Source organism: Petromyzon marinus, chromosome 46, assembly GCF_048934315.1.
Source record: "Petromyzon marinus isolate PM22_M1 ecotype Great Lakes invasive population chromosome 46, UKy_Petmar_22M1.pri1.0, whole genome shotgun sequence".
Classification (NCBI taxonomy): Eukaryota; Metazoa; Chordata; class Hyperoartia; order Petromyzontiformes; family Petromyzontidae; genus Petromyzon; species Petromyzon marinus.
In genome coordinates this window covers 14,177,599-14,196,251 of record NC_133712.1, presented here as the reverse complement: position 1 = coordinate 14,196,251, position 18,653 = coordinate 14,177,599, and the positions used below count along the sequence as shown (strand labels likewise).

Here is an 18,653-nt window from a genome sequence, read left to right as displayed (position 1 = left end):
CGTGATTCCGGACATACAGTACCCTGGCGTCTACAAACTAAGTTGCCTCTGCGGTAGTAGTTACATTGGAGAAACCAAACGACATGTCTCGGACCGCATCTGTGAACGCAAAGCAGACCTTAAACACGGTAGGACCAACACCTCGGCCGTGGCAGATGACTGTCATAATTCAGTAGGCTCACATGACATTGACTTCTCCAAGACAGAGGTTCTCTGCAAGCCATCTGGCTACCATGAGAGATTCGTTCATGAGGCTATCCACATATGCAAACACAGAGACAATTTCAACCGAGAAGATGGATTCTGGCTTAGCAATCATTGGAAGGATTTGATCAACCATTTCGGGTCTTAATTGATTGTTCACGCTTGCGGTGGCATACAGACCGCATCCATTATTTTCGTCTCCCCCCTCCTCTTTTCTGAACATAGATGGACTCGTCCATCTGAATAACTGTCAAATCGCTCTCCGTGGTGCTAACGTTAAAAAATCCGCCACTTTTTTCAAAATTTCTTGCTGTGGTTTTCACACTTGATGATGATTGCTTGTGTTGCAGTCGAAACGTCATGATAATTTTATTGTTTTATATTTTTATTATTTTATTGTTTCCCTTCTACGTGACTTTACCGAAAGAACCAAGAATATGAATCCCTTCAGTCACGAAAGCTTTAAATAAAAAAAATACTAAATAGCTGTCAAACCCATCACGGTTTACCCCGTATTCTTGTACAGGGAAATTTAGTTTTCAGGTCCATACGGCGTGCAGCCGTTTCAATACGGCCAAAATAAAAACAAAATGTGTTTTTGTGTTTCTCCCTTGTTATGGGACTTTGTGTGGGATGAACATTTAGATTCATAAGGGGCACGGGGTGACCAATAATGTCTGAGTTGGTCTGTAACAAGATGGGCAGCACTCATAATGACGTTGACAAGTTTGCGTTTGGCACCGCGGGTACCTCAGTGACCCCCCTTTACCTGTAGGGAGATTTAAAAAAAACCTCAAGTACCCCTCAAACAGGGGGCTCGCCACCTGGGCAGATCAATAACCCCATCCGTGGCGATCGATGTGGCTCCGCGCGGGCAGGCGGACGGTGAGCGTAGCTCGCGTTGGGGGGTGTTGAGGTGAGGGTCAGTGCCAGCCAGCTGCGTGCGTACCCACGGCTGGCCCCGGCAGGGGGGGGGTGAGCTGGTATCGGATCGAACAACATCCTCGTCGTCCAACATCGCACGGGCATCGTTATCATGGGGACGGCAGGGTTGTGAACGCCTTTCGCTTCAAATCAACAATTGTACGGTTCGATTCTTGACTCGGGCACCTTTCTACGTGGCGTTAGTCATGTGCGTTCTCCCCAGTGTCCTGCACGGGTTCCCTCCGGGTTCTCCGGCTTCCTCCTCCCATAGCTAAACCCACACACACAGTAGAACTGCCGTTATCCAAAACTTCCCGATGGTGTAAAGAAATAAAATAAAACATATGTATGTAAATCATTTAATTGGGATCGCACAGCGACATAGCCTCCTATCGCAAACAACTTGGCAGGACCCTCCCGAAAAAGAGGCTTGAGACTCAGTGAGGTTCTCCTGGGTAAACGAGCGGGAATAGTAATACAAAAAATAAATCGGCCCGCGAAACTTTCCGCAAATCTGAGCGGATAGCGATTCGCGTTCGCTCCGAAAAATCTCGTCGTTAGAAGAAGTCCCGTGTCCCTCTTCTGCGTACCGATGTATCTCTCCGTGTGCGTCTGCATGTCCCCGTGTACCTGTGTGTACCTGTCCGTACCATGTCCGTGCTGTGGACCCACCCCAGTGCCCCAGCACCTGTCCCCGTGTTTACCTGCCTCCCGTCTGCCGTCGTTCTCACGCGATAACAGCTCAATGACGACGACGACGACGCTGCGGCAGTGGTGGCTCGGCGACGATGACGACGCTGCCGTTCCCCGCGGCTTTAAAAGGCGAGCGGCGCAAGGGGCCAGGTCACCTCGTCGCGCCCTTGAGACGCCATGGCTCCCCTCCTCCTCCTGCTCATCGCCGCCACGGCCCTCGGGCCCGCGGCAGCCAACCTGCGCACCTTCGCAGGGTGAGTGGGGAGTCTCACCTGGGTTCTCACCTGGGTTCTCACCTGGGTCTCACCTGGGTTCTCACCGGAGTCTCACCTGGGTCTCACCTAAGTCTCACCTGAGTCTCACCTGGGTGTCACCTGGGTCTCACCTGGGTTCTCACCTGGGTCTCACCGGAGTTTCAGTTGGGTCTCACCTGGGTCTCACCTGAGTCTCACCTGGATCTCACCTGGGTCTCACCTGGGTCTCACCTGGGTTCTCACCGGAGTCTCACCGGAGTCTCAGTTGGGTCTCAGTTGGGTCTCACCTGAGTCTCACCGGAGTCTCACCTGGGTCTCACCTGGGTTTTCACCTGGGTCTCACCTGGGTCCTCACCTGGGTCTCACCTGGGTCTCACCTGGGTTGTCACCTGGGTCTCACCTGGGTTCTCACCGGAGTTTCACCGGAGTCTCACCTGGGTTGTCACCTGGGTCTCACCTGGGTTCTCACCGGAGTCTCACCTGGGTCTCACCTGGGTTCTCACCTGGGTCTCACCTGGGTTCTCACCTGGGTTCTCACCAGAGTCTCACCTGGGTCTCACCGGAGTCTCAGTTGGGTGCACGTCGGTCAAAGTTGGTCTCACCCGGGTTCCCCTGCGCACACCTAAGCTCACCTGGACGAGATGAGATAGATCTAGGTGATGTTCATTGATGAGCTGCTAAGGGGCACACTGGATTTGCAATAGAGAGGCCGTATTAGCCAGGGCGGCCGCTGGTCTCGAACCGCGAGCCTCTGCAACAAGAGGCAAACGCATAGCCGCTCGCCTATGTCACCGATTTACGTGAGGGGGGGATGATGTTGATTGTGGTAATGATGGTGATGATTTTGATGGTAATGATGTTGGTTGTGGTGGCCATGATGACAATGGTTGTGGTGATGGGGCTGGCACAGGCAGCAGGTGCTGCGCATTGTGCCCACGTCGGAAAGCCACGTGAAGGTGCTGCAGCAGCTGGAGAGTGACGAGTCGCTGCAGGTGACCGCTCCACCCGCACACTCAATCCGCTCGGCTGCATGCTCACCAACACACTCGCCCACTCGCCACCCGCACACTCAATCCGCTCGGCTGCATGCTCACCAACACACTCGCCCACTCGCCACCCGCACACTCAAACCGCTCGGCTGCATGCTCACCAACACACTCGCCCACTCGCCACCCGCACACTCAATCCGCTCGGCTGCATGCTCACCAACACACTCGCCCACTCACCACCCGCACACTCAATCCGCTCGGCTGCATGCTCACCAACACACTCGCCCACTCACCACCCGCACACTCAAACCGCTCGGCTGCATGCTCACCAACACACTCGCCCACTCACCACCCGCACACTCGCCTCCTCACCTACCCACGATCTCATCATCAACACACACCCAATCACAATCGTCCCCTGATCCCTCCCTCCCTCCCCTTTGTAACCCACCGTTTTGGCTGGGCCCCTTTCTCCGCGACCCCTTTCCCGTACCCCCCCCCGGCCCCCGTGTTCCCATTCCCCGATGACCCCGCTCCTCCGTGACCCCCTTCCTCTGTGACGGTGCCCCCCCCCCATCCTAACCCACGTGCCCCACCCCTCGCAGCTGGATTTCTGGAGGCCCGCGTCGCGCGTGGGGCTCCCTGCGGACGTGCGCGTCCCCGTGGCGGCGCAGGAGGTCGTGGCCCGGACCCTGCAGGGGGCTGGGCTATCCCCCCAGGTCATGATCCCCGACGTCGAGGTGAGGCTCGGGGAGAGGGGGGGGGGGAGTGACGCGGGAGCACGTCCTCACTGGGGGACCAGTGAGGACGTGCGGATATATTCTGCGACATGGAGACAAGAGAACACGAGATGTGGGGAAAGAGCGACCAGTGGACGTGGGGAGAAGGCAATACAGATACACGGGGCCACGGCGAGAGGGTGACACGAAGACTCTGGGAGAGGGGGACGCGGGGAGAGGGGGACGCGGGGAGAGGGGGACGCGATGACACCTGGATGCGTACCAGCCCCACACTGAACCCTCTCTGCTCCCCACTCCCCCCCGGCCCCCCCACCCCCCACAGTTGCTCACGAAAGCGGAGCGCGCCGAGATGGCAGCGGCCCGCAGGGCGCAGTCGCCGGCCGCTCGCAGCACCGACACCTTCAACTACGAGAGCTACCACGTCCTGCCTGAGGTACGGACGCCACCGCCACCGACAACTGCAGCGTCACGCACAACATCACCAACAACAATAAAAGCACAATAGCACCACCATCGTTAAAACCGCTAAAATAAAAAAAATAGCGCCAACATCACCACAGCCAACGTTGACAATTCCACCGATGTCAACAGGCGCGACACAAACACCACCAACTGCGGCATTAACGCCACCAGCGACAGCTAAAATAACAACACTCAAGTGGCCTTGCCTAAACATGGCAATTTTGAATAGAAGAAAACTGCCACATTACGGTATCAATCCCCACCCCCACCCATCTCGTCGTCGTGCGCAGATCAACACGTGGATGCAGGACATGGTGCGCGAGTACCCAAGCCTCGTGAGCCTCATCAACATCGGATCCACGTACGAGAATCGCGGCATCCCCGTGCTCAAGGTAACGGAGCCCCGTCCGTTGTGCCCCCCCCCCCCAAGCTGTGCCCCCCCCGCGTTGTGCCCCCCACCGCGTTGGCTTCATCTGGTCCGTTCGTCGCGATGTATTGACGACTAACGGCTTGCGATGCCCACTCCGCATTTCCACCTCGTCCAAAACGCGCGGCCGTTACGCGCGCACGCGCGCGCTCTCTAACATTCGCCCAATATCCAGCGCTTCGCTACTAGCAGATGGCAGCGAGGCGGTGCCGGGCCGAGCTGCCCGTTCTCGCCGTTTGAACGTGGCGGCCACGGGAGAGGGAAATTCGAATGAGGAAGGTGACGTCCGCCGTGTAGACGGAGCGATGAGACGGATATTGGCTCGCGCACGGGCACCGGCTCGGTCGTTGCCTGGCGAGGCCTTCACGCGCCGGCGAAGCGATCGTGACCGCCGTGCGTGCGTGCGTGCAGATCGGCGCTGGTGGCGGGTCCAAGCCGGCCATCTTTGTGGCCACAGGCATTCACGCTCGCGAATGGGTCACCGTGGCGACGGGCATCTGGATCGCCAAGAAGGTACGGGAGCCCCGGTGGCTGCGCGGCGATGCCGCCGGCGATGATGAAGGGTGAATGCGGTGATGCTAGTTGTGACGATGATGGTGGTGGTGACGTGGATGGCGATTGTGATGATACAGGTAGCGATGATTGTGTTGTCTCTGATGGTTATAATGGTAGTGATGATGCAGACGGTGGCAGTGGCGATCATGATCGCGTGTGTTCGTGACTGATGATGACTGCTGACCAGTGGTGCCATTGACGATTATCCTAGGAAGCACCGTGGTGCTTTCAGATAATGATGATAGTAGTATTGTAGTGACATGAATGGCTCATGATTATAATGATTAATTCGGACATTTCTGATGACCGAAGCCGATGATGATGCTGACCAACCCCCCAAACCCCCGCAGCTCGTGAGCGAGTATGGGCAGGACTCGGCCATCACCTCTCTGCTCAACACCATGGACTGGTACTTTGAGATCGTGGCCAACCCCGACGGCTACGTGTACACCCACGAGCGTGTGAGACTCTTCCCACTTCCCCCACACACACACACACAAAAGGCTGCCCCGTGCAGCCCACGCAGGCCGTCGCAAGCGACGCAGACGGCGCAGTAGCAGCGTACGGCTTATACGCACACCACCGCCGCGGTGTTAACCAGGGCGGCCTGGCACATTAAAACCGTGAAACTCTTACCACGGGCACGCTACCACTGGGCCACGTCTCTCCCTCCGATGACCCCGCTGACCTCTGAACTCCGCCGTGCAGGACCGCATGTGGCGCAAGACGCGCTCCCAGTATTCTGGAAACTCCTGCGTGGGAACCGACCCCAACCGCAACTTCGCCGCTGGATTTGGAGGTAGCCACCCGCCCCCCCCGCCCCTGCACCACACCCGCTCCCTCGTGTGCTGCGCCGGTCTTTATGGTAGCTCTTGCCCCAACATCCCACGTGCGCTGCCCAGGCGACCTTTGCGCGCTGTTTGACTCGCGAGTGCAGGCCCGGGCTCCAGCAGCAGCTCGTGCACGGAGACGTACCGCGGACCCAGCGTGCACTCCGAGTCGGAGGTGCAGGCCATCGTGAACTTCGTGCAGGCTCACCCCGAGATCAAAAGCTTCCTCGACATCCACTCCTACTCGCAGATGCTAATTTTCCCCTTCGGATACAAGAACGAGCTGGCGCCGGACCACACCGAGCTGGTGTGTATGCCACTGCGTCTTTGTGTGCGTGCGTGGTGCTCCTACCGGTTAGCGCGCCGCGCCACGCTATAAACCCGGCGGCCCGAGCTCGATTCCCACTCACGGCCACCGACATTCAGTGACAATTATCTGAAGCCGTCCCGGGCCTCCCCTAGGTCGGCTCAGCCTCGAATGAGTACCCGGTGCAGTGTGTAAACATCGCCACTCGGGAGACAAAGGCGGCCGGGCGTGTTGTTGACCACCCACCCCCTCGTGTGTGCCGTGCCGGCCTTCGTAGGCGCTCGTTAACAGTACTCGCCCCAACAGTACGGCGAGGCTATATGGGGGATGTTTGTCTTTGTGTACAGAACAACCTGGCTAAGTCGGCGGTGACTGCCCTCACCTCCCTGTACAACACCAAGTACACGTACGGTCCGATCATCACCACCATCTGTGAGTACTCGCCCTGGTACACGCACCCCTGGCACGCGACTCATGCCGGGGGGACTCGCATGCTCACGGGACTCACGGTGGCTCTACAGCAGCGGTTCTCAGAGTGGGGTCCCCGGAGCACGAGTGGTCGGTGACGGTCCTGCACGTGTTCCGCTGGGCTGTGATGCAAATGCAGGCTGATCCGGACAAAAATACAGAGGTCGACAAACTGAGCACCACTTTGTAGGGAAGTCAACGGTGGTTGTCCGTTGAAGTCTTACCCCTGCTACAAGAAGATGGAATTTCTACCAATGTCAACAGATGACCACCGCTTCCATGCTCATGTGAGCAGGAAATCACTTTCTGTAACTTTACACCAGCGTTTCCCCGTGCATGCCCCATTGGATAAGTCTGTGTGTCCGTCTGTGTTCCGGCCTTCATAGGTGCACGCTAACAGCACTTGCCTCTACAGTCTGTTAAGACTATACGGGGGATCTTTGTCTTTGTGTACTCATGTAGCCCTCGCTGTACGTCCCTCTGCGTGTACCCATGTATCACTCCCTCCGTGTCCTTGTGTATCCCTTTGTGTGTCTTTGTGTGTCTCTGTGTATGTGTCCCTGTGTGTACCCATGTATCCCTCTCCGCGTGCACCAGTCAGCAAATCACTTTGATCAGTGGACTCACCGACTGACCTCACTCGCGTGTGTATCGTTACCACCTCCGACTCGTCGGACACAGACCAGGCCAGCGGCGGCTCCATCGACTGGACCTACGAAGCCGCCAAAGTCCGCTACTCGTACTGCTTCGAGCTGCGCGACACGGGCCGCTACGGCTTCATCCTCCCCGCCAACCAGATCCTGCCGACGGCGCAGGAGACCTGGCTCGCCATCAAGGTGATCGCCGAGCACGTGCGCGACAGCTCGTGAGGGAGGCGTGCCGACGGGCCGACGGGGGACGGTCACGCGGAAGAAGCCGTGACGGCGTTACCAGTTCACGTGTCAAGTTGCGTTCGCCTGTGCCGCACTCTGCCCTGACCTCTCGCTGTGACGCGATCCCCCCAGGGGTCGTGACACCGTGACCCCTGTTCCAAATTGAAATAAAACTGCCACATTTCTTTGATGCAACACCCCAGGTCTTCTGTGAAGGTGACGATTGGGATGATGATGATGGCAAAAAATATTTGTGGTGATGCTGATGGGGAGGTGGTGGTTGTGAATCATGATGAATATCGTGGAGTTGATGGTGAAAATGTATGTTTGTACGTTGAAATTCTTACGCACCGTGCGTAGCCAACCGTGCTCATCAAAAGTGCAGGGAAAGGGCAACAAACACAAAAAGCAGTTCTAAAGAAACGAGTTTTCAATCTGGATGACTGAAAAGTGCATATAGCTTCAGTGATTTCCTAATATCGGAAGGAAGAGCATTCCAGAAGGCCGCAGAAGCGCATCTGGAAGTGCGCGATGCGGTGACCGTCTAGCGAAAATCCGCTGATGGTGGTTGTCATGGTGATAATGATCGTAATCATGTGTGATGATGATAAGATGGTCATCAAGATCATGGCGGATCATGGTGATAATGATCACAACGGCCGCTCATTACAGAACCACGAGCACACACTCAGGAATTATAAATTAATTGTATTTAAATAATTCTTCTCCACATTGCACGCGGTCAAAATTCACTTCCCCCCCCCCCCACCGACACCTGCCTGGGTATCGAACCCTCATCCCAATGTAAAGTGCAAACCTCGCGCTCCCGTGCCAAAACAACGAAACGAGACTCGACGCGACTCCGGCGAGACGTGCGGTCACAAAGTCCCGAGGACAGTTCCACGCCGCTCTGGACACAGCTCAAAGGTGCAGCCCGGCAAATTTGCTGCTCGGGCCGCTGCTGGTGGGAAGCCCTTCCACTCGAGGGAGCTCTCGATCCCTTCTAGACGGTACTTGGCCGACTCTTTCGCACACCGAGCCAGAAGTCTCCGAAGAGGTGGGAGTACCCACACTTGACCCCCACCACACGCAAACCAATCCTACTGGTTTGAGGCGACCACATTTTTGGAGGCTCTACGGCAGGGGTGGGGAACGTCCGGCCAGCGGGGCCGTATGAGGCCCGCGAAATCATTTGGTGTCTGGCCCTGCCAAGGCAACCGCAGGCGGGACTCGAAATTCAATAAGTCTACGAGCATACCTGGAAAAGCAGTTGCGAGTGGCAACATCAATACCAGCTAATATCACACGTCTTGCCAAAGAGAAGCAGTTCCAGCCATCGCATTAGGGGCGAGTTAATTAAATGTTTGACCAAATATAACAGGCAAATTTTTAAGTTGATAATTTAGTATGGCCCGCGAATTGTTATATCCAAATGGCCCTTGGCAGAAAAAAAGGTTCCCCACCCCTGATTCTACGGTGACACGTGGTAAACTGTCAGCTCCTCCCTCTCTCTCGTCAGCCCCACCCACGTTTTACAGACATCCTCACTCATTCACTAGCCCTGCCCCCCACCCAGGTATCTCCGCCTACTACTTGGGTAGCTCCACCTCCTAGTCGGGTAGCTCCACCCCCACCCAGGAACCTCCGCCTACTACTTGGGTAGCTCCACTCCCTAGTCGAGTAGCTCCACCCCCCCAGGTATCTCCGCCTACTACTTGGGTAGCTCCACCCCCTAGTCGAGTAGCTCCACCCCCCCCCCAGGTATCTCCGCCTACTACTTGGGTAGCTCCGTCCTTTGCCCTCCATCACGAGTTGAGCAACAGCAGCAGGTTGTGTTGGCTGCTTCGGAGGCTACATTGTGGGCAGCAGAAGGCAGTACAGCAAACATCCGCTGTTGTACCGTTGTACTACCAAGCTGCTACGTCTATGCTCCTCGCCTTCGCCAACCCGCGCTGGCGAGCATGGTGAAGTTATGGTCAAGTAACCCCCAACGCAATAGGTGCAGTGTGTGGGGGAGAACCTTCATGGTGCAGTGGGTTGACACGTACATTCTCAGGACTTTCCAAAAGCCTCTGCTGACCGCCACACAAGCACACGCGTGACACACTGTGCACACACAATTGGGGACCTGTCACTTCAACTCTTTAGAATAGTGACTCCATCCCAGCACACGGCTGTAACAGTCGGACCTCAGCAGCTAAGCAGGTTTAAGCCTGGTTAGTACTTGGTAGGGGTAGACACGCCACGAAAGGCAAGTGCTGCAGGCTTGAACTGCAAGGTGCAGCCAGAACATGCCAGAATATATTATTGTATAATCCATCTGTGTGGAGAATTTAGTGTTTCTCCCCGTACGTGATGAGGTTTTCTCCGGGTTATCCTGGTTTAACGCCAAATGACATTCACCAACATAATTGGCCAAAGATCCCAATGTAGCAGAACACGACCCAGAAGAGCCTCACTCAGTCTGGCGATTCAGTGAGGCTCTTCTGGGTAGAGGGCATAATTATTTATGGCAATAGCCTTCGCCCTAGCCTAGGCCTAGACTAGGCCTTGCCCAGGCCACCCACTCGGTCATGACCAAGTGAAGTGATGCCAACCCCTGCAGCATTCACATTCCAGGACCCGCAGGTGCTGCTCGCTACAATTTCAGTCACATTCTAGGGCCCATAAATTCGCTGAGACAAACACGGGTTGCACACACAAGGGCAACTGCTACTGACCAACAGCAACAAAAATGAACAAGCACTAATAAATAAAATAAACATAAGATAAACACACGCAGTCATACACACACAGACACATGGTCACACAAATAGGGCTGTGGCCGAGCCAATATCACAGCCACGCTCTGGAATATAGCGTTTCTCCTCCGCAAGCGGTGGACACATGGGCGAAATGAAAAGAACGACTCCACAGTCTGAGGTCGCCAACCATCCATCAATCCATCTGTGCGTCCTCACAGCTCCGATCGACCATCGGGGGCAGCAGCAGCGGAGGAGGAGGGGGGAACCTCATCATGGCCTGAGCCCCAGGGCTGGGGCTCCCGACCGGGCCACGCGGAGTCAGGGTGGGCGGGTCGCACGGGGTCACGTTGACCCGGCCACGCGGGGTCGAGCAGGCGGGACTGGCGCTGGGCGTCCGGGTCGACGTTCACCCAGAGTCGTGCGGTCCAGCGGGCGCCGCGCACGACTGCGCAGTCGCCCTGCAGAGAGTAGTCATCCAGCTCGCCCACCCAGCCTACACAGACAAAGTTCCCCGGTTATCGCCTTTAACAGACTGCATGAGCAGGTGCCGTGAGAGAGCGCCTACTGAGGCCGGTACGGCACACGAGGGGGTGATATATGGCCAGCACCACGCCCGGCCAGCGCTGATTAATTACAAACTGCATTCGATGCTCGTTTAAGGCTGAGTAAATCTATGATCTACGCAGCAGTGGATAGAGCACGGCTGATTGCGGTGTGCGACTGTCCAGGACCCACCACGGCCGTCCGACAGGTGGTTGTACCACAGCAGAGCGCTGCCAGCGTGTGGGGTGACGCGCAGGTTGGCGCGGGAGCAGTGGGCACGCATGTCGCTCAAATCCACGTCGCCTCGCACCAGGTCCTGCGCCCACACGCACAGACACACAAAAGACAAAGATCACCCGTATAGCTTTAACGGACTGTTGGGGCAAGTGCTGTTCGGGGAGCACCTATGAAGGCCGGCACGGCACACGAGGGAGGGCGTGGATGGCCAGCAAGCACGCCCAGCCGCCTTTGGCTACCTTGTGGCCAGGGGCGGAGCCAGGGCGGGTGACAGGGGTGACATTCTGCGTATAAGTGTACAACACTCGGTCTGGCGGACTCCGTGCAACTGCATTGTCAAAGTGTGTCGCCAACCGATGGCGTTTAGTTCAACAGCCTGACTCTCTAATCATTCTTGAAATTAAAATTTGTTGAATGTCACCCAGGCCTAAAATTCTGGCTCCGCCCCTGCTAGTGGCAATATTTACACATCGTACCAGGTATTCATTTAAGGCCGAGTCGACCTAGGAGAGGCCCAGGACTGGTTCGGATACACCCCACTGTTATTGGCTGTGAGCGGGAATCGAACTTGGATCGGCAGGTTCGTAAGGCAATGCGTTAACTACTGCACCACTGCTGCGCTTTCCACAAACACGCACAGACGCATGCACGTGCACGCGCGTGTGATCACACTTGGACTCAAGTCTTTATTTCTTATCGTGTGAATATTTTTGGAGCACGATGGGAGAGTCAACTTAGCCGTGGCCAGAAATAGCACAGCACACACAGACACACACCTCGCTCACCATTCATACATACTCAGACACACTACTCACTCACGCATACATCACCACTCACACACACTACTCATACATATTTCGATTTAAAGCTTTCGTGACTGCAAGGATTCATCTTCTTTGGTTCTTTCGGTAAAGTCACGTAGAATGAGAATAAAATAATAAATTGATAAAATAAAATAACACAATAATACTCATACATACTTCACTCACCACTCACACACACCTCACTGACCACTCATACACAATACTCACACACACAACTCACCACTCGCACACATTACTCACACATACCCCTCACCACTCACCCACCACCCACACACCTGACTCACTCTCCACTCACACCCCTCTCCTATTCCCGTCCCTTCGCTCACCGAGGAATCGAAGGTCCGGTTGTCTGCGGCAGGAAACGCCGTCTCTCCGCCCTCCTCCACGTCATTCAGAAACACCAGCACCGTGACATAGCTACACACACAGACACGTGACACCAGCACTGTGACGTAGCTACACACACACAGGTGACACCAGCACTGTGACATAGCTATACACACACACACAGGTGACACCAGCACCGTGACATAGCTACACACACACAGGTGACACCAACACCGTGACATAGCTACACACACACAGGTGACACCAGCACCGTGACATAGCTACACACACACACAGGTGACACCAGCACTGTGACATAGCTACACACACACAGGTGACACCAACACCGTGACATAGCTACAAACACACAGGTGACACGAACACCGTGACATAGCTACACACACACAGGTGACACCAGCACTGTGACATAGCTATACACACACACAGGCGACACCAGGACTGTGACATAGCTACACACACACAAACACAGGTGACACCAGCACTGTGACATAGCTACACACACACAGGTGACACCAACACCGTGACATAGCTACAAACACACAGGTGACACGAACACCGTGACATAGCTACACACACACAGGTGACACCAACACCGTGACATAGCTACACACACACAGGTGACACCAACACCGTGACATAGCTACACACACACAGGTGACACCAGCACTGTGACAAAGCTACACACACACAAACACAGGTGACACCAGCACTGTGACATAGCTACACACACACAGGTGACACCAACACCGTGACATAGCTACACACACACAGGTGACACCAGCACTGTGACATAGCTACACACACACACAAACACAGGTGACACTAACACCATCATGGTGCGTGCCACCCCCCACGTACCGGCATGGCGTTTCCGCCGTGTGGTGGTGCTGCGCCAGCATGCGCGTGTGGGCACACACGGTGCGCGCGTCCGTGGCACCGCTGTCGCGGTGGGCGCGCTCGTGCCCGCCCTCCGCCAGCACGTGCACCTGTACGGGCTCGCCCGCCTCCACCAGCGCCCGTGGCAACCCCGTCAGGTGCACTACCCTGCGGCGGCAACAGCAGCAGCAGCGGCGGCGGAAGCAGCAAAGGATGAGCAAGAGCAGTATCAGCAGCAATATAGCCAGAATCAGCGCTGTCAGCATCAGCAGCACTGCAACAGCGCCAGCACTTTGCCATGTCACCATGCCCACGAGTACCACATTCACCACGAGCAACACCGCCACCACTGGGCTAGCACCACCAGCATCAAAACCACCGTCAATATCACCACGAGCACCACCATCGACACCACTATCACCACCCACACCACCCTCTCATCTACCGGGTATGCCCGCACCCCGCCCGCCGTACCTGTCACTGAGCGAGCGCAGCACCTGCGGGGCGCCGGCTCTCTGGTTGAGCCACGCGTTCCACGCGTTGGTGCGGTGCGCGTCGCCGGTGGCGGCGGCGTCGTCGCCCGTGGCGGCGTCGTGGCTTCCCGCCGGTGGGGCCCGCACCTCGTGCAGCCCGGCGCGCCGAGCCAGCTCCTCCAGCTCCCGGCACTCGGCAAGGGAGAGCATGGCCGACACTTCTACACGCACGGGTACACGCACGGGCACACGCACGGGCACACGCACGGGCAGACGCACGGGCACACGCGGGCACACGTCGGGTACATGAGCACAGCGGCGGAAGCAGCAACTGCTGGGGTGGCAGTGGCGCGTAGCAGCAGCAACTGCAGCCGCCACGCGCCACTGACACCCCTTTTCCACTGGCACATCCGAACCGAGCCAGCGTGCGTCCCCCCTCATGGTGCGGATCGTTTTCCACTGGCCATTTCCCAAGCCGATCTGGGCCCAAACTGCGCTACGCCGCCCTTACAAAACGACGTCGGAATCAACTCGGGGCCAAGCAGGGCCATGTACAGGGCTTATTAAAGGGACAGAATGCATCATGGTACCCGGTGTGCCTCGCACTCACCAAACAGCAGAGGCTTGAGGCTCAGCGTGGTCACATGACTCAGCACCCCGGGCACGAGGTGACTTGCGCGCACGTGACCTACCTGTGGAGTAAGGGGGGAGGGAGGGGAGTGGGGTTATTATGAAGCACCCATTTCATTCTCACACTTCACCTCTCAAATCGCCTCCCGTTTACTATGCCGCCGTCTTTTCAAATACCTCGTCCTTATATCTTTCCGCGGCCTTGCCGCACCTCATCTCACCTCTTTTTATGTCCCCCCTCATCCTCTTGGTTTCCAATCTTCTCTCGGTCCCTCCTCCTCCCAGTACCCAATCCCCTTTCCGCTCCTTCTCCCTCCTTGCACCCCTCTGCTGGAATTAACTCCCCCTGTATATTGAGCAGCACAGCCCATTGACTCAGCACAGCCCATAGACTCAGCACAGCTCATAGACTCAACACTACGCATAGACTCAACACTGCACCATAGACTCAACACTGCACCATAGACTCAGCACAGCCCATAGACTCAGCACTGCCCATATACTCTACACTGCACCATAGACTTAACACTGACCATAGACTCAACACTGCCCATAGACTCAACACTGCACCATAGACTCAACACTGTCCATAGACTCAGCACTGCACCATAGACTCAACACTGCACCATAGACTCAATACTGCCCATAGACTCAGCACTGCACCATAGACTCAACACTGCCCATAGACTCAACACTGCACCATAGACTCAACACTGCACCATAGACTCAACACTGCCCATAGACTCAACACTACACCATAGACTCAACACTGCACCATAGACTCAACACTGCCCATAGACTCAACACGCACCATAGACTCAGCACTGCCCATAGATACAACACAGCCCATAGACTCAACACTGCCCATAAATACAACACAGCCCATAGACTCAGCACAGTCCATAGACTAAGCACTGCCGAGAGACTCAACACTGCACCACAGACTCAGCACTGCCCATAGATACAACACAGCCCATAGACTCAGCACAGTCCATAGACTCAACACTGCACCAAAGTAGACTCAACACTGCACCATAGACTCAACACTGCCCATAGACTCAGCACAGTCCATAGACTCAGCACAGTCCATAGACTCAGCACTGCACCATAGACTCAGCACTGCACCATAGGCTCAGCACTGCCCATAGATACAACACAGCCCATATACTCAGCACAGTCCATAGACTCAGCACTGCTCATAGACTCAGCACAGTCCATAGACTCAACACTGCACCATAGACTCAGCACTGCCCATAGACACAACACAGTCCATAGACTCAGCACAGTCCATAGACTCAACACTGCACCATAGATACAACACAGCCCATAGACTCAGCACAGTTCATAGACTCAACACTGCACCAAAGTAGACTCAACACTGCACCATAGACTCAGCACTGCCCATAGATACAACAGCCCATACTCAGCACGGTCCATAGACTCAACACTGCACCAAAGTACTCAACACTGTCCATAGATACACCACTGCACATAGACTCAGCACAGTCCATAGACTCAACACTGCAACATAGACTCAACACGCACCATAGACTCAGCACAGTCCATAGACTCAACACTACACCATAGACTCAGCACTGCCCATACATACAACACAGCCCATAGACTCAGCACAGTCCATAGACTCAACACGCACCAGACTCACACACTGCTCATAGACTCAACACTGCACCATAGACTCAGCACCCATAGATACAACACAGCCCATAGACTCAGCACAGTCCATAGACTCAGTACTGCCCATAGATACAACACAGCCCATAGACTCAGCACAGTCCATATACTCAACACTGCACCATAGACTCAGCACAGTCCATAGATACAACACAGCCCATAGACTCAGCACAGTCCATAGACTCAGCACAGTCCATAGACTCAGCACAGTCCATAGACTCAGCACTGCATCATATACTCAGCACTGCCCATAGATACAACACAGCCCAAAGACTCAGCACAGTTCATAGACTCAACACTGCACCATAGACTCAGCATTGCCCATAGATACAACACAGCCCATAGACTCAGCAGTCCATAGACTCAACACTGCACCATAGACTCAACACAGTCCATAGACTCAGCACAGTCCATAGACTCAACACGCACCATAGACTTAGCACTGCCCATAGATACAACACAGCCCATACACTCAGCACAGTCCATAGACTCAGCACAGTCCATAGACTCAACACTGCACCATAGACTCAACACTGCCCCTGTACATTAAGCAGCCCCCCCCCACCTCCTTAACCTCCCTTCATTCTCTCCCTTAAAGCCTCACCATCTCTTCTCCACTGCCCATTCCCTTCCTCTTCCCTTCCCTGGCCCCTCCACTCCTTGGCGTCCCTCCCCTATCGCCCTTTCGTGTGACCCCCCCCACACCCCCTGGGCGTGCCCTCTGTTACGGTCATCCCCAATTCATCGGCCCTTGCATGGCCACCTTGACACCCCCCCCCCCCCAATTCTCTCGATCGCCGTCACCGCCGTACAACTCTGTAAAGCGCCTTCAGCTAAGGCGGTGCGCTCCGTAGACACCTAAAATAAGATCGGATTCCATGGCTATCAACCCATACGGTTTACCCCGTATTCTTGTAGAGGGAAATTTAGTTTTTAGATCCATACGGCGTACAGCCGTTTCAATACGGGCAATAAAATGTGTTTGTCTATTTGTGTTTCTGCTTCTGCCTTGCGATGGGACTTTGTGTAGGATGAACGTTGAGATGTATAAGGGGCACGGGGTGATCAACACGGCCTGAATTGGTCTGTAACAAGCTGGGCAGCAGTGAGAGGGGATTGACGGCTATGGAGATGTGGAGGGCGGGCGTAGTGGGGGGTAGTAGTGGTGGGGGGTAGTGGTGGGGGGTAGTGGTGGTGGGGGGTAGTGGTGGTGGGTAGTGGTGGGGGGGGGTAGTGGTGGGGGTAGTGGTGGGGGGGGTAGTGGTGGGAGGGGGTAGTGGTGGTGGGTAGTGGGGGGGGGTAGTGGTGGTGAAAGGGGGGGGTCCCCACCTTAATCCCCTCCATGCGCGGCAGCTGGAAGGGAGGCAACCGGGGCCCCCTATGCTCATCCCCTTGGTGGCCCCCGGCGCTCCGTCGTCCCGTGGCGGGGGGCGGCGGCGCGGCCCCCTCGGCGTGGGGCTCGGTGGGGTCCCCGCGCGGCCCCCCGCTGTAGTGGACGTACATGAGCAGCACGATGATGTTGAGGATGTAGACGTGGGCGAACACCATCACCGCCACGAAGTAGGCGCGCGAGCACACGCCGCCGTCGGCGCGCCCCATCGCAGCTGATGGGGGGTGATGGTGGTGGTGGCGATGGTAGTGGTGATGATAATGGTGATGATGGTGGTGATGATAATGATATGGTGATACTGGTGGTAATGATAATGGTGATGATAATAATGGTGATGATGGTGGTGGTGGTGGCGGCGGCGAAGTTGGTTTTGGTAATGGGTTGGACTCCTTTTTTCGTGTGGCTTGGTTGATGGTGGTTGTTGGTGGTGGTAACCGGAGCGACGATGATGACGGTGATGTTCGTGATGCTCGCGGTGATGGGGGGGGTTGATGGTGGCGATGCGAGCGATGGTCGCGTCCGTGTCCACGTGATCACGTCAGCAATTAAAACCCCGTCACGTTGCTGACGATGTTATTGATGTTGTTGTTTCCCGAACCGCGATGAGGCCTCGCCCGCGACGACGGAGGCGGCGCGCTAATTGGTCACGTGACGCCAATTAACTCGGCCCGGATCACCAGGCGACGGCCTCACCACCGGCGGCGCCGTCTCGCACCGAAACAACAACAAACAAACAACAACGTGCCGCGGCTTTTAGCCTCCCTCCCGCGCACCACAATGAACGGACAGAAATGTCGCTAGGGGTCGGGGGGGTCAACCGGTTGCTCGTTGTTGCCCGCGATTGATCGCCGTTCGCCGGCTGCAGCCCTGAGGCCCCACGGCTGATATCGCCGCCGGTGACGTCAGCGCAGACAGAGGCAACTCCACCTGGTGGGGTGGGGGGGGACCTAAACCGTGGAGCGAGGCCAAGCGTGTGACACGAGTCGGTGTTTTCAAAAGCGTGTGAGCCACTGCAATGGCTCGCTCACGCCGCCGTTCGCCGGCCGGGCGGCTGCAGCCCTGAGGCCCCACGGCTGATATCGCCGCCGGTGACGTCAGCGCAGACAGAGGCAACTCCACCTGGTGGGGACCTAAACCGTGGAGCGAGGCCAAGCGTGTGACACAAGTCGGT

General features: G+C 56.2%; 2 protein-coding genes across 2 annotated transcripts; one reads left to right on the top strand and one right to left on the bottom strand.

Moving 5' to 3' along the window:
- The first annotated feature begins 1,934 nt into the window (after positions 1 to 1,934).
- On the top strand, positions 1,935 to 7,910 carry LOC116952332 (carboxypeptidase A1-like). The gene is made up of 11 exons (XM_032971580.2): positions 1,935 to 2,075; positions 2,986 to 3,067; positions 3,670 to 3,804; positions 4,127 to 4,237; positions 4,557 to 4,658; positions 5,105 to 5,206; positions 5,599 to 5,709; positions 5,957 to 6,047; positions 6,186 to 6,385; positions 6,733 to 6,817; positions 7,535 to 7,910. Exons 1-11 carry the CDS (start codon positions 1,999 to 2,001, stop codon positions 7,720 to 7,722), a joined length of 1,284 nt encoding a protein of 427 aa, XP_032827471.2. The 5' UTR covers positions 1,935 to 1,998; the 3' UTR covers positions 7,723 to 7,910.
- A 508-nt stretch (positions 7,911 to 8,418) lies between these two features.
- P4HTM (prolyl 4-hydroxylase, transmembrane) lies at positions 8,419 to 18,569 on the bottom strand. Its single transcript, XM_032971584.2, has 7 exons — positions 17,422 to 18,569; positions 14,381 to 14,462; positions 13,772 to 13,991; positions 13,280 to 13,465; positions 12,400 to 12,490; positions 11,205 to 11,328; positions 8,419 to 10,962 (listed from the first exon to the last, which is right to left on the bottom strand). The coding sequence occupies exons 1-7, from the start codon at positions 17,689 to 17,691 to the stop codon at positions 10,682 to 10,684; spliced, it is 1,254 nt and encodes a 417-aa protein (XP_032827475.1). The 5' UTR covers positions 17,692 to 18,569; the 3' UTR covers positions 8,419 to 10,681.
- Positions 18,570 to 18,653: the final 84 nt, after the last annotated feature.

Coding starts and splice junctions, on each gene's coding strand:
- P4HTM (XM_032971584.2), bottom strand. CDS start 17,691: ATGGGGCGCGCCGACGGCGGCGTGTGCTCGCGCGCCTACTTCGTGGCG. Junction 11,329..12,399: donor ACCGGACCTTCGATTCCTCG/GTGAGCGAAGGG, acceptor GTGTGGGCGCAG/GACCTGGTGCGAGGCGACGT. Junction 10,963..11,204: donor CCACCTGTCGGACGGCCGTG/GTGGGTCCTGGA, acceptor TTGTCTGTGTAG/GCTGGGTGGGCGAGCTGGAT.
- LOC116952332 (XM_032971580.2), top strand. CDS start 1,999: ATGGCTCCCCTCCTCCTCCTGCTCATCGCCGCCACGGCCCTCGGGCCC. Junction 5,207..5,598: donor GCATCTGGATCGCCAAGAAG/GTACGGGAGCCC, acceptor AAACCCCCGCAG/CTCGTGAGCGAGTATGGGCA. Junction 6,386..6,732: donor CGCCGGACCACACCGAGCTG/GTGTGTATGCCA, acceptor CTTTGTGTACAG/AACAACCTGGCTAAGTCGGC.